General features: G+C 41.2%; 1 protein-coding gene across 1 annotated transcript in view; it reads right to left on the reverse strand.

The window, feature by feature from the left end:
* Positions 1-1,626: 1,626 nt before the first annotated feature.
* The window catches only part of BPIFB2 (BPI fold containing family B member 2), a 28,100-nt gene continuing 16,095 nt past the window's right edge, over positions 1,627-13,631 (reverse strand). The window contains exons 8-15 of the mRNA XM_066586363.1: positions 9,210-9,395; positions 8,575-8,628; positions 7,692-7,862; positions 7,445-7,512; positions 7,268-7,319; positions 4,915-4,978; positions 4,187-4,263; positions 1,627-1,755 (exon numbers count right to left, since the gene is read on the reverse strand). Coding sequence (XP_066442460.1) covers positions 1,714-1,755; positions 4,187-4,263; positions 4,915-4,978; positions 7,268-7,319; positions 7,445-7,512; positions 7,692-7,862; positions 8,575-8,628; positions 9,210-9,395 — 714 coding nt within the window. The 3' untranslated portion in view covers positions 1,627-1,713. The remainder of the gene's footprint in view (positions 1,756-4,186; positions 4,264-4,914; positions 4,979-7,267; positions 7,320-7,444; positions 7,513-7,691; positions 7,863-8,574; positions 8,629-9,209; positions 9,396-13,631) is intronic.

Consider the following 13,631-nt stretch of genomic DNA (forward strand, 5'->3'; position numbering starts at 1 on the left):
CACTTCTGTCTTCCCAGTCTGCCCTTTGTCTTGTATGTTTGCTGCATCCTGATGTTTGTTCCTTAGATTGGTGTAAGCCTGCTCCAGTCACCCAGCCTAGGCATCCTGTACCCATTCCTGCGTGTATGTATGTTTACCGTCTGATCCTGTCCCTGTCCTTGCTTGCGTCTTTGTGCACGTCTGTCTGCTCCCTAATTTGGTCCTGTCACAGTTTAGACAAATCTAAAATGATAATTCTTTATTAATTATATTTAAAAATTACTTAAACGAACACGGGGCACAACACAGAAGCCACTGGGTTGATGGAGATATGAGAGTCTCTTCAAGGACCTAGGTGCCACATCCTAATACTGCTTCCCTCTGTATACAATCATAGCAGAGAGGAAGAGCATGTTATGGGAAGTTGGCAACGTACAGTGGCTTTAATCAACGAACAATTAAAAAGAACTCGGACCAAATTCTGTTTAAAACTATACTATGCTCATCTATTTAAGCTTCATTGCTGAGTCTATCTAGTGATGGTAGCTGAGTTGTTCATTACTTTGATAGTGAACTAAGAGCACAAGAGAGGGATACTAGTATAGAATTTGGTCCGGGTTCTTTTTAATTGTTCGTTGATTAAAGCCACTGTACGTTGCCAACTTCCCATAACATGCTCTTCCTCTCCGCTATGATTGTATACAGAGGGAAGCAGTATTAGGATGTGGCACCTAGGTCCTTGAAGAGACTCTCATATCTCCATCAACCCAGTGGCTTCTGTGTTGTGCCCCGTGTTCGTTTAAGTAATTTTTAAATATAATTAATAAAAAATTATCATTTTAGATTTGTCTAAACAGTGAAAGGGCTTTATTACTAATGATTTAGACGTTAATCTGCTTCTGTGACGGCTAATTTGGTCCTGGTAGCAGTCCCAGTTCTGTGGTTTGTACAGCCCTGTCCTGTGGTATTGGTGCGTCCTGTGCCTAGTACATCTCCTGTGTCCCGTTAGGGATAGTCAGGCCCAAGAGAAAGACAGTGGGTCCGTTCCTATCAGAACACCTATCCCGTTTATAGGCGTTACCCGATCTTTCTTACTAACAAAGGGCTAGATTTCCCATCTAACCACCAGGAGTCAGTTGCCAGCCACATCGGGAACAATCTAAAAGCCAAACACTTGGTGGGTCCAGTGGGTCCACACTCGTTATCCATAACAGACACTCACACAGTGAAGTGCTTGCAGCTAACAGGTGAGTAATTTATAATTACTGAAATCACATCTATACTGTTAAGTCCTGCTGTATAATGCTGCTCCATGACGATGTTAGGTTTGTGTGTGCTACAGAGAGATATAGAAGAAGAAATTCTGCTATTCTCTGCACAATGTATGGAACACAACATAATATCGGGACTCTTCCCACTAGCTCAGAGAGAACTCAGAATCGGATATTTAGCCTGCAGAGTAGGACAAAGGTGAAAAATGCAGAATACAAGTCTTATAATGTCCAGAAGTTGTTTTTCCCCTTATGTACATGCACAGAGCAGCTTATTTAGAAACGTCATCTAAAAGTGCATGTTCACTTTAAATTTTCATGGTTCAGAAATGAATATAGGGTTGCAACAGCAAATATTACACAGCACAACTTTGATCAGGGGTGCAGATTTTATTCTGGATTTCAGTTATTGCTTTCCTTAATGTATATGTAAAATGTCTCCAGAGATGATTACTTATATTGTCTACTTGACATATTGAAGGTCACATGACATAACCGCGTAATCCTGTAAAGAAGCAAAATTAATGTCAATTTTTAATCACAAAGAATATAATAAAAAACATATTTATTCAAACCCAAATGAATCTTGGGAAAGTTAGTTCCTTCCTTGTTGTAAACTTTCCTTAACATGTAGCAGTATGTGCCACGACTATAAGCTCTAGGTGCTTTCCTTGCCTTATCATACGATCGTTATAACAACAGTTGGGCATTCATAGCGCCTGAATAAAGTGATGCAAACGTACCACCTTCAGACAATCAGGGTCTCAAATCACTAAACAGGTCCCATCGGCAGATGGGACTAGTGTACCATACTTAACCCCTTCAGGATGGGCCTATTTTATACCTTATAGCCAATTTATTTTTTATCATTGTCTTGAAAGAGCCATAGCTTTTTCATTTTTTCATCGACTGCCCTATGGGGGCTTGTTTTTTGCAGGACAAGCTGTATTTTTCATTTGCATCATTTTAGGGTACCTATAATGTATTGTATTTTTTTTATACAGTTTTTGTGGGGTGGATTGGAAATAAAGGCCGCCTGCAGACGGCCGGGTCGGATCCAGCTGCGAGAATTCTTGCAGCAGGACCCGACCCGAGCGCCTGCAGAGAGCAGCATGGCACTTACCCGCTTCCGCAGCTTTGGCTCTTTCATGTGCTGGCTGCTGCCCAGCTGGTGCATGCCTAGAGCGGAGCCGGAGGCTGGGGAGGGACGTTTCTGTGCGGGGCTCTGTGAGCCCCGCACAGAAATAGAGCGTGCCGCTGTTTGTTTTCTGCGCGTGATTTCGCGCAGACAAACCGTGGCCGTCTGCATAGGATTGCATATTGTAATGCAATCCTATGCAGGCCTGTACGGGCGGAAATTCTGCAGGGAATCCCGCCGCGGAAATTCCGCCCATCTGCAGGCGGCCAAAATCTGCCATTGTGTTTTTTTTTTTTCATTTCATCTTTACAGCGTGATAATGTGATACAGGGGTGTAAGTATAGGGGGTGCAGTCGCATCTGGGCCCAGGAGCCCTAAGGGGGCCCATAAAGTCTCTCTTCCCCATATTGCAAACCAATACTATCAGTGAGGTTTTATAGTTGGGGGCCACTTCCAGATTTCATGCTGGGGCCCAGCAGCTTCAAGTTACGCCTCTGACAGGGGTGTAAGTATAGGGGGTGCAGAGGGTGTGGTCACACCTGGGCCCAGGAGCCCGAAGGGCCCATAAAGTCTCTCTTCCCCATATTGCAAAGCAATACTATCAACGAAGCTTTATAGTTGGGGGCCCAGTTCCAAATTTTGTTCTGGGGCTCAGCAGCTTCAAGTTACGCCTCTGATGGGATAACATTATTCTCTGGATCCGCAGAATTCCAGCTATACGAAATTCATATAGTTTTTCAATGTTTTGATAATTTTCAATGCTGAAAACACTTTTGTGTCGCCGCATTCCAGGAGCCATCATTTTTTTTAGGGATTGCTCTCTGCGGGATTAACGCTAGTCTTCATTTTTCCCATTTTTGGGTAAATATAATATTTTGATCACTTTTTTATTCTCTTTTTGCTGCAGGTAAGATCAACAAAATTTGCATTTCTATCATGTTTTTTATTTATTTTACGGTTTTCACCGTGTGGTTTAATTAATGTGTTAAATTAATATTGCTGGTGGTTACGGTTACTGATACCAAATTAATATAGTTTTTTTTTCTTTTTGCAACTTTGCACACTTAAACAAAAAAAATCTTTTTTACTGCTCCATTAAAGACCCTTGACCTTTGTATTCTTTTTACTGTCAACAATGTTGTGTGCGGCATTGTTTTTACAGTTTTTTTTTACTCTTTCTAACTTTGTACTTTTCTCCCACCAGAGGACTTGAAATTGATAGCTTTAGATTGCTTGTGTAATACACTACAATATTTCAGCATTGTATAGTGTATTATATTGCCCATGAAGCCAAGCCAGAGGCTGAGCCTCATTGGCCATCATAAATAGCAGACCAAGAGGCCATATACTAGCCTCCGAATGCCACAGCAACTCATTGGGACCCCGAGATCATATTGTGGGGGTCTGATGGGTGACAGAAGGAGGCCCCTCCCTCTGTCAGCCCTTTATATGCCACAGTCACATTGACACGTAAGCATTAAGTAGTGGGGATCGGTGGTTTGTCTGGTGTCCACCATTAGAGCAGGTGCCAGGCTGTCATCAGACAGTGGAGCTCCCAGTCCCCATGCCACCATAAAAATGCATATGCATCAGAATAAAGTCCCTTAACAATCACTGTAAAAAGGCATATGGGTGGTCATTAAGGGGGTAACCGAGAGTATTAAGGTCTGCCCATAATGTAGGTATATGTACTATACAAAATGACCAAAAACATTAGATCACACCAGCTAGCTAAATAGGAACAGTAATGTCTAATGGCATAAAGTGAAAAAACTTCTAAATGAACTATAACACTTACTTCTTTGACCTCCATAACTTCATGGATAAGTTGCACATTAGGTATTGACGGCAGAGACACTCCAACACTCAGACCCTCTGCAAAATGAAGAATATTAATTCAAATACCCTTCCTGTGATTATGGATTTCAAGTGTAATAGAATAAGAATTAGAACTAGAGGTATAGTACACATGAAGCAGCTTTAAGTAGTGGGCGGCTTTTGTGCGCATGGTTCACATAGTAATACTGCAATAGTTTTTCCAAATGTAATTCCACAGGCTCATGAGGATCTCAAGGGTCTATGATGCCACTATTTCTGCAATGGCTATTGCACATTTATTGATATGAACAGGAATGGCACTGGCTATGGCACTTCTGCTCCCGTCCCCTATGATCAGCTCATCACTGGGGATTCCAAGGGGCGGACCCTGAGAATAGGTCAGCAATAGTTTTTGCCTGGAAACCTCTTGTAAATCCCACTAAAATATTTCATTTGCAATTTATTTTTGCCACTACTATACATCTAAGTGACATAAGAACATTATTTTTTCTGCTATACATGATAGAAAGTTCATTTACAAGTATTTGAGTTAATCTAATTGGGCTTTTAAAGCACTCAGATAAATTGGGTTTCCTTCAATGAGTGGAGGCCATTATGTCTGTCTCTTCATTCGGAGGAGACTTTCCACCTTTTATAGTTGACACCATCATAGATAGACCCAACTGTTAGTGCCAAAATGTTACTTACCATTAATCTGGAGTAGGTACGCCCTCTCAAACACTGCACGCATGTATCCCTCCAGTACTGAGGGCTATGGTGGAATCACAAATATATGTTATGAATAATATGGTATATGCTTTAATAAGAAATGTTGCTATTTTGCTATGCAATATGTTGTAGCCAGAAAATAGACCATGAAAAATAGTTGATTAATCTTCTTTTTAAAGAATTGCAACAGCCACCAATGTGCAATTTCCTCCTATGGTTCCTTTGCTCATGTTGTCTACATCTTCTTCTTTCACACATTTTCGGTCTATATAGCCTTCCATACCCACTAACAATGGAGAAACCCACTTAATCTTTGCTATTCCTCTTGATATATTGAAGTCTTTTACTTTTTATTAATATTAACCAACCTACCTGAGAAAATCAATCGAGAAACTGAGAAATAATCATGTTTTTAACATTAGAACTGTCATGGGAGTCATTTAAGACTTCTTCATCCATTAAAAGGCAATGCAGTAAAAAAAAATTATATTTCCCATGTTAATCTGTTACTCTTTTTAACTATTCTTGGAGTTTATTCTGCTGCCTCAGGCTTTTCTCACTACTATGTTAGGGGGTAATGTTAAGAACTTATGTGCTGTGACCTATTTTGTTTATTGGTGTGTAAGTCCTGCCCTCTAGTTGTTGTTACTATTATTGTTATTTCTGTATAGTGTAAAATGTTTCCCATTTCTATTGGCTGCGGTGGGTCACAAGGGGAGTAAAAGGTAACACATGGGCTATAAAAAGTGCAAACACGTGTACTTCAAGCCAGGAGAAGTTGTGAGGTGCGGCTGCCAGTTGGGTGCTGTCTTACGCCTTTTGGCATAGCCTTCAGTAAGTCGGTATTCGACCTGAAGAGTGAAGCCAGTGAGCAGACGGAAGAGAGCTTCTAACTTCTAGAGAATCTTCCACTGCTGAGATCAATGAGCTTGGTGTTTTGGACGTTTCTGACTACCCTCCTGATCCATTGTCGGTATTGGCCAAGAAGGGCTTTTTTTAGCTCGAAAAACTGTACTACAGACTTTGTGAGCACTTGCTCTACGGACTATCCACATTTGCCTGAAGTCTGTTGCTACTTCGCAATAATCTCTCATTAAAGTGAGTTTGCATCTGATACATTTGGACTTTTGAAGAGAAACACCCTGTTCGTTCACCAATTTTTACTGTGTTTAGGAAGCCTGTGTCTGCCCTGATGACTGCATATGACTAGGCCTACTTCCATTGATATGGACCAGCATCCGAGACCCAGGTGGTGATCTCTGAATCTGTGCCCTAGGAGGAGTGGAGCCCCTCTGCATCTTTGGCGGTACCCACTAGCATCCAAGAGAGTGCATAAGTGAAATGTTGGCCTCTAGCTCTGAACCTCATGGAAGACCCAGATTTCACTCCGTGGCCATTCCTTTCAACTAGTATGGTATATGTCAGGAAAATGTCCAGGTCTATACATTGACAAGCCCACAAAATTTAATGAGCATACAAGCATACGTATGCCTTTATCCTGTTGACATACTATGTATCTGGCTATGCATTCCATGAGACTATTTAAAAAGGTCCCACAAAAAATAAACACTGAAAGCCATATGAAGCTAGATGTACCAATATATTATTACGTTCACCCAGCATTGAACCTAACATAGTAGTACAACTTTGGCATATTCAATACCAATGAAAGGATGCACTCAACAACTGGGTTGCTTCTAGTCAGGAAGGGAAACAGTAGAAACATAAGAGCTCTGTGCAAAAAAATCCATCCTCCCCTTTCCAGTGGTCCCTCCAATCCAATATCACCGCTTAAGTCCCTGCAAGCTCTAGTGTTCTCATGTGGTTCATCATTCATGTGACTGCTCAGCCAATCCCTGGCCTCTGCACGCATTTGTGGGTCAACAGCCTCTGACTACTGTGACCACTGATTAACTCAGTGGTCACGTGATCCCTGCAAATGCTTGGGATCTGACCAGCGGGGACTGTAGCTTTGGTGCTGGATCTGGGCAACATCGAAAGGTGAACATGACTTTTTTCTTTATTTTACATCTTTATCTACCTCCTGCAATTTTGTTTCAATCTAGGAAAACCCCTTTAATTGTAACTAAGAGTAACTTGAAAAGTTTCTATGCTACTCTGCTTCCACTACTCCCATTCACTTCAATGAAAGCTAAGGAAAAAGCGCAGCGCTAAGCATTCGGCTCTTTCCAAAGGATGGTTGGTATGAGTTTTCGGTCGAGGTGAAAATACCCCTTTTAATAGAAAGAAAAATATGAATGTAGGATTATGGCCTAAAGAAAATAGAGAAAGCTTAAACTTTTAATTAACGAGATAGAGCACATTAACTTACATCGCAGGCGCAATTTCCAAGTGAAGATGATGCCAGTACAAGTTTCAGACCTCTGCAATAAAAACACATTAACAACTATAAAAATAAACTAATAAATACATATATAACTAAAATAATGTACGAATGATAAACACATAAATAACCAAAATCATATACAGAAAAAAAACAACCGCATACCCTTGCAGTGACAATGATGCCTGCAGCTTCCCTCCTCTAACATCCAACTTAGCAAGCAGATTAGTTCCCTGAAGATGAAAAGAAGTTGTGAGAATTATGTTCCCAAAACCAGAGGCCTAAATATAACTTTAAAAAAGTTTTTAAAAACTTTTTTCTCTTGATTTTTCTGTCAGTTGGAAGTAAATAACAGTGTGATAATCATTCAGAAGATAGAATAATCTACTCCCAAAGTTGTATTCCTACTCACCACATTGACTGTTATCAGATGCTGAATACGGGAGTTGGGATAATAAACAAACATCTCTACATATGGAGAAATCTGGACTAATAACTGGTTGGACTTCAAAGTGACAATTGGTGTTTGGCTGAGCACAACATTCAGCTTCACAGGTAGAGACTGTGGGTACTTCCTGCTGATCTAAAATAAAAAAGTCTTATTTTACAGATAGAACTACACAATGTACATTTACAATAATAGCTATTATTAGGGGAGAGGGCTTATCCCCTTTTTGTTATACAGGTTCCCTAATCATAAACTAATCACTGGGTGTCATGCTGTTAGTTCTCCTAGCAATGAATTGGAGTCAGATCAAAAACCCCGCTCCAAGAATTCCATTTTCCAGCAGTGCCTCCACAGGAGGAATTGAGTATTACATGGCGATCACTCAAATCAAATCAATTGGCTGTCTGTGTAATGCATATATATATATATATATATATATATATATATATATATATATATATATATATATATATATATATATATATATATATATATATTAAGAGTCCTCCAAAGCAACAGTTGCTATCTATTTGTAGTCATTTTTTCACTTAAATGACAATTCTGAATAGAAGGCCCACATATATTAAACTAAGAATTCACTAATAAGGGATTTGGAAATGGGTCTAATAAATCATATAACCCCTTTAAGTGAATCTGAATAGGAGTCAAGCTGTTATACTCAGTAAAATACTATGGGTCATACTGTTGAGTAACATAATGTTTAAAAATTAATAAAGTTGTGACATGATGAAATTATAGCTTTGATAGTGTTGTTTGCTGACATATTGTACAGAATTGAGGAATCCAATTTACATAATATCAATGCCGTTAACAAAAGCATATGTACCTCAGGGATAAGGGCTCCCAATGCGGATGTTCTCAGATAACTACTGAGAGAAGCCTATAGAAAAATAAAGCAAAAATAATGAATGATTTATGGACCAAGTAACTAACAACATATTGTATAAATTAAGGTCATTGAGTTTTCAGCAGTCATCTCCATATTGAAATGCAGGATTACAATAATAGGTAACACCTGTATTATAAAGCTGGAGCCAGATAACACAGGATTGCCTCTTTGCCAATAGGTAATGGGGACGCTCAGCTTCTCCTCACTCCATCTCTACTTTGCACAATGACCCCAGGTCATAGATTGTGTCCACCATACTCTCCAATATTTTCTGAACTTTTTAACACTCCTTATGGCTGTGTGTGGTATTGTAGCTCAACTGCATTGAAATAAATAGGAGCTGAGCTGTAATACCAGGCATAGCCAATGCACAAGGGTGGCGCTGTGTTTGTAAGAAAACAGCCATGTTTTTCTAACCCTAGACAACCCCTTTAAATTCTGACAATTTCGACGTAGACATGCATATATTACAGTAAGTGCTACTTTGAGCATCTCATATAAAAGTTTGTCTGTCAATTAATTTTCCACTTCTGCGCATTATACGTGTTTCTGCACTTTAGATTTGCACTTACAATTGCTGATGAGATTTCCATATTAAATCCTTCTGAAGCCTGAAAGGCTATAAACATAGAACTGAAGAACTGATTAGAAAAGCCCATGTTGACCATTGAGTTCTCGTTGCCGGCTCCAGGTGGAAGTGTGAACTCTTTGCTTCCAGTTGGGATTTCAACAACTTTTTCATGCACGGTGTATTCCACCTAACAAAGTCACAAAGTAATATACAGGTAAAAAAAAAAGTAGGATAACATTTGGATATATTTTTCCCTTTTTGTGTTTCTTTTTACTTAATACAGCGGTCAGGGTTGGACTGGCCCACTAGTGTGCCAGAGATTCTCCTGGTTAATCTAGGCCCTTGCACACTAATGGGCTCCAAAGTTCTGTAGAAGACAACCCAGTGTTACATTCATGCAGGGCACAAGTACGACAAACTTTACGGACCTCACCAACATGTCAATCCTTGACACAAGTAATGTCTACAAGGGACTCACATATACATGAATTAAGACACCAACACATGGGAAACACCAATATAGGAGTGGGAATGCTCTTCCTAACCAACATGGCAGGTTCTGCCTAAAAGTAGGTGATCACCTTGTTAGGGATGACCCCACATCTCAAACCAAAGGGGACCTATCCTGAAGTTAGGGAAAGATATATAGTAAATAGAAATACTATCTATATGTATATAACAGATCTATACAAAAGATGAATAAGCTCCACAGTAAAAGTATCACCATTGGTACTAAACTGCAATGGCTGCTGCCACACCAGATATCTCAGGCAGGAAAATAACTAGCACCCATGTAGAGGCGGGTCCAGAATAAATACATTTCCAATATGGCCAATTAGCCGGCTAGTTGAAACACCTCCCTCTCAATTAATGAGTCCATATACCACAGGAGATATTGTAGCAGGGAAGAGAAAAAGGAATCATTAATAACAGAGGGATTCCCAACAGACAACTCCTAAGGGAACTTCTGCAGTGACAGGAAAGAAGCACTCATTGGCGACAAGTGCCAAACGACAGGGGGGATCTGCCGAAGGTGTAATCACGTTGGTCTGGGGTTAACATTGTGATTAGAGATGAGCGAGCATACTCGTCCGAGCTTGATGCTCGTTTGAGTATTAGGGTGCTCTAGATGCTCGTTACTCGAGACGAGCACCAAGCGGTACTCGTCTCGATTAAATGAGCACTGACCATTGAATTCAATGGAGCCGGCAATACAGCCGGCTCCATTGAAAGCAATGGGCTGCCGGCGATTGCGGGATGAATTGTCGGGAAGGGCTTAAATATATAAGCCCTTCCCTGCAATTCATCCAGAAATGTGTAAAAATAAAAAAAAATATACTCACCTGGTCCCGGCAGAACGATGTTAGCCCATTGAATTCAATGGAGCCGGCAATACAGCAGGCTCCATTGAAAGCAATGGGCTACCGGCGATCGCGGGATGAATTGTCGGGAAGGGCTTAAATATATAGGCCCTTCCCTGCAATTCATCCAGAAATGTTTAAAAATAAAAAAAGTATATATACTCACCTGGACCCGGCAGACGGAGTTCAGCGCGGCAGGCTGCAGTTTCCCTGAACTGCCCCTGAGCCGATCAGAGGCAGCCCTCACTCACCCATTCATGAATTCATGAATGGGTGTGAGTGAGGGCTGCCTCTGATTGGTCAGGCTGTGACCAATCAGAGGCAGCTTATTCAGCAGGCGGGGATTTTAAATCCCCAGCAGCTGAATACTACTCACAGCTGTTCAGAGCAGTTCAGGGAAACTGCAGCCTGCCGCGCTGAACTCCGTCTGCCGTGACCAGGTGAGTATATATATTTTTTTATTTTTACACATTTCTGGATGAATTGCAGGGAAGGGCTTATATATTTAAGCCCTTCCCGACAATTCATCCCGCGATCGCCAGCAGCCCATTGCTTTCAATGGAGCCGGCTGTATTGCCGGCTCCATTGAATTCAATGGGCTAACATCGTTCTGCCGGGACCAGGTGAGTATATATTTTTTTATTTTTACACATTTCTGGATGAATTGCAGGGAAGGGCTTATATATTTAAGCCCTTCCCGACAATTCATCCCGCGATCGCCAGCAGTCCATTGCTTTCAATGGAGCCGGCTGTATTGCTGGCTCCATTGAATTCAATGGGCTAACATCATTCTTCTCTGCCACAGCTGTTACAGCTGTGGCAGAGGAGAACGATCTTTATGCTGACAGTGCGGGGGGGGGGGGGGTCTCACTCTTGCCACTATTGTGGCTTAATAGTTGGACCTGGGAACTTGAGATGCAGCCCAACATGTAGCCCCTTGCCTGCCCTATCCGTTTCTGTGTCGTTCCCATCACATTCTAGAATTTCCCAGGTTTTCACAAATGAAAACCTTAGCGAGCATCGGCGATATACAAAAATGCTCGAGTCACCCATTGACTTCAATGGGGTTCGTTACTCGAAACGAACTCTCGGGCATCACTGAAAGTTCGACTCGAGTAACGAGCACCCGAGCATTTTGGTGCTCGCTCATCTCTAATCGTGATGTCACTCTGGCTCTACATCCTGATTGTGGTTGGCACTCCATGAGATCTAGTTTGGAGCTAACTTTAGCCAGCCACTTAACTCTAGGGTCTATTTCTTATGGATTTATTCACCAATAACCTATTTGACATTATTGAAGATACACCCTGTGATTAATAGTGAACACACACACATTCTATACAGATGGAGGATGGACCTCCAGAATCATTTCCTTCATAGGGTCCCAGGAAGAACCCTAGTCTGACATTTTTAGTGGCATCGGAAGATACAGTCCAGTTGACTGCCTTACAGCAACTAGATTCCAGTGGTCATAAGGTGGTCAAGTTTATTGTTTTCGTACATTCTGGAGTTCATTGGTCAAATCAATTATAGCTTTAGTGGTGACTGTATGGTCGTGAGATGGGCATTATTGCAGAAAGGTCATCTTCTCACTTTGATTATGACATTCTCCATGGTTACTAAATTCATTAACATATTTTCTGTTATGGTTGGTGGCTCCTACCTCCCCCATCCACTGGTCATGGTCCCCAATCCTCTCCGGTCATGTGTACCAGATGCTGCATCCTCCCTCCTGTCAGGGCCCTGCCACTGCCACCAGTAGGGTGCACATACGATCAACCTGGCTCGTAAGCAGCCAGTGTACATCCAGCTTTCCCATCCTCAGATTATTTAAAGGGGTTTTCCTATTACTTAAAATTGCTTCAGAACTACTTTGTCCTTCCTGGTTGCTGCTGACCAGGATATGTGACTACTGCAGACAATCACTGGCCACAGCAATGACCTTTGCCAGTGATTGGCAACAGCAGTCAAATGTCATGGTCGCAGCAACCAGGAAGGATGAAGTGTCTGTGATGCAATCTTAAGTCATAGGAAAAGCCCTGTAAGGCACTCCCTTACTGGAGTGTGCCTGGGTAGTAGGTTCTATATAGTTCTGCAAAGGAGCTTTTGTATTCTGACTGACTCTTTGTTTGACCCATGCTTGATCCACCACGCTATATCTGTCAGCTGCCTGCCCTGATCATCCGCTTGTTTTACCGTTACGCAAGGACTCCAACTGTCCAAACCTTGGCTAGTGTACTGACTATGTCTTTGCCAGCTTCTCTGGTATCACGCTATGGAACTCCTGATCTGGGGGTAACACCTGGGGGTCCTGCAAATCCCAATTAAAAAGAGTTAAGGGTAAAAGCTAGGTGACCCAAGGTGCTGCTCTTAGGAGCAGACCACAGTCAATTTAGTTGCAGCATGGTCTGACCACACTCGCTATTATGACTTTATTCCTTTCTAGTAATATTGTTTTTGTTGCTGTGACTCAATATGGAATTCATAACATCTTTGGAAATATTTTATCATATGCGAATTGCATCAATAAAATGCAGGTATCATTGTTATTCATTGTGCCTTGTTCACACCAGCATTACTGTAAGTGTGTCATATATGTCAGGCCCCCAACAGCCAATTGTAGGAAACATGCCATACACAATGATGCCATGATTCTGGACAGGGATTGGCTACTGTGGTAACACATCATTGTGCTGCAGATGTAAACAAGTCCCAATGGGGAAAAACAGTGAAATCACACGGGATTCAAGGAGGATGTACAGTATGTACAAAATATGTAGAAAATATACATTAAATATATTTTTAGCCATTTAGAGCCAGGTAGAGCTTACTATCCATAGTTAGCAACCCTTTCAAAGCAGAAATATCCAAAAATGGAAATCATAGTACATCTAGAAAAAATAGTTTATGCAAGAACTTTATCCAGATAGGGCAGACTCAATATGATCATATTGTATGTGAGCGAGTGACTTGATTAAAGTGAAAGATTTCAAACATAAGAATACATTTCATAGCCCATAATAAGCAAAAGAGAGGCTTTGTTGGCGCCGTGGAACTGATAG

Source organism: Eleutherodactylus coqui, chromosome 13, assembly GCF_035609145.1.
Source record: "Eleutherodactylus coqui strain aEleCoq1 chromosome 13, aEleCoq1.hap1, whole genome shotgun sequence".
NCBI lineage: Eukaryota > Metazoa > Chordata > Amphibia > Anura > Eleutherodactylidae > Eleutherodactylus > Eleutherodactylus coqui.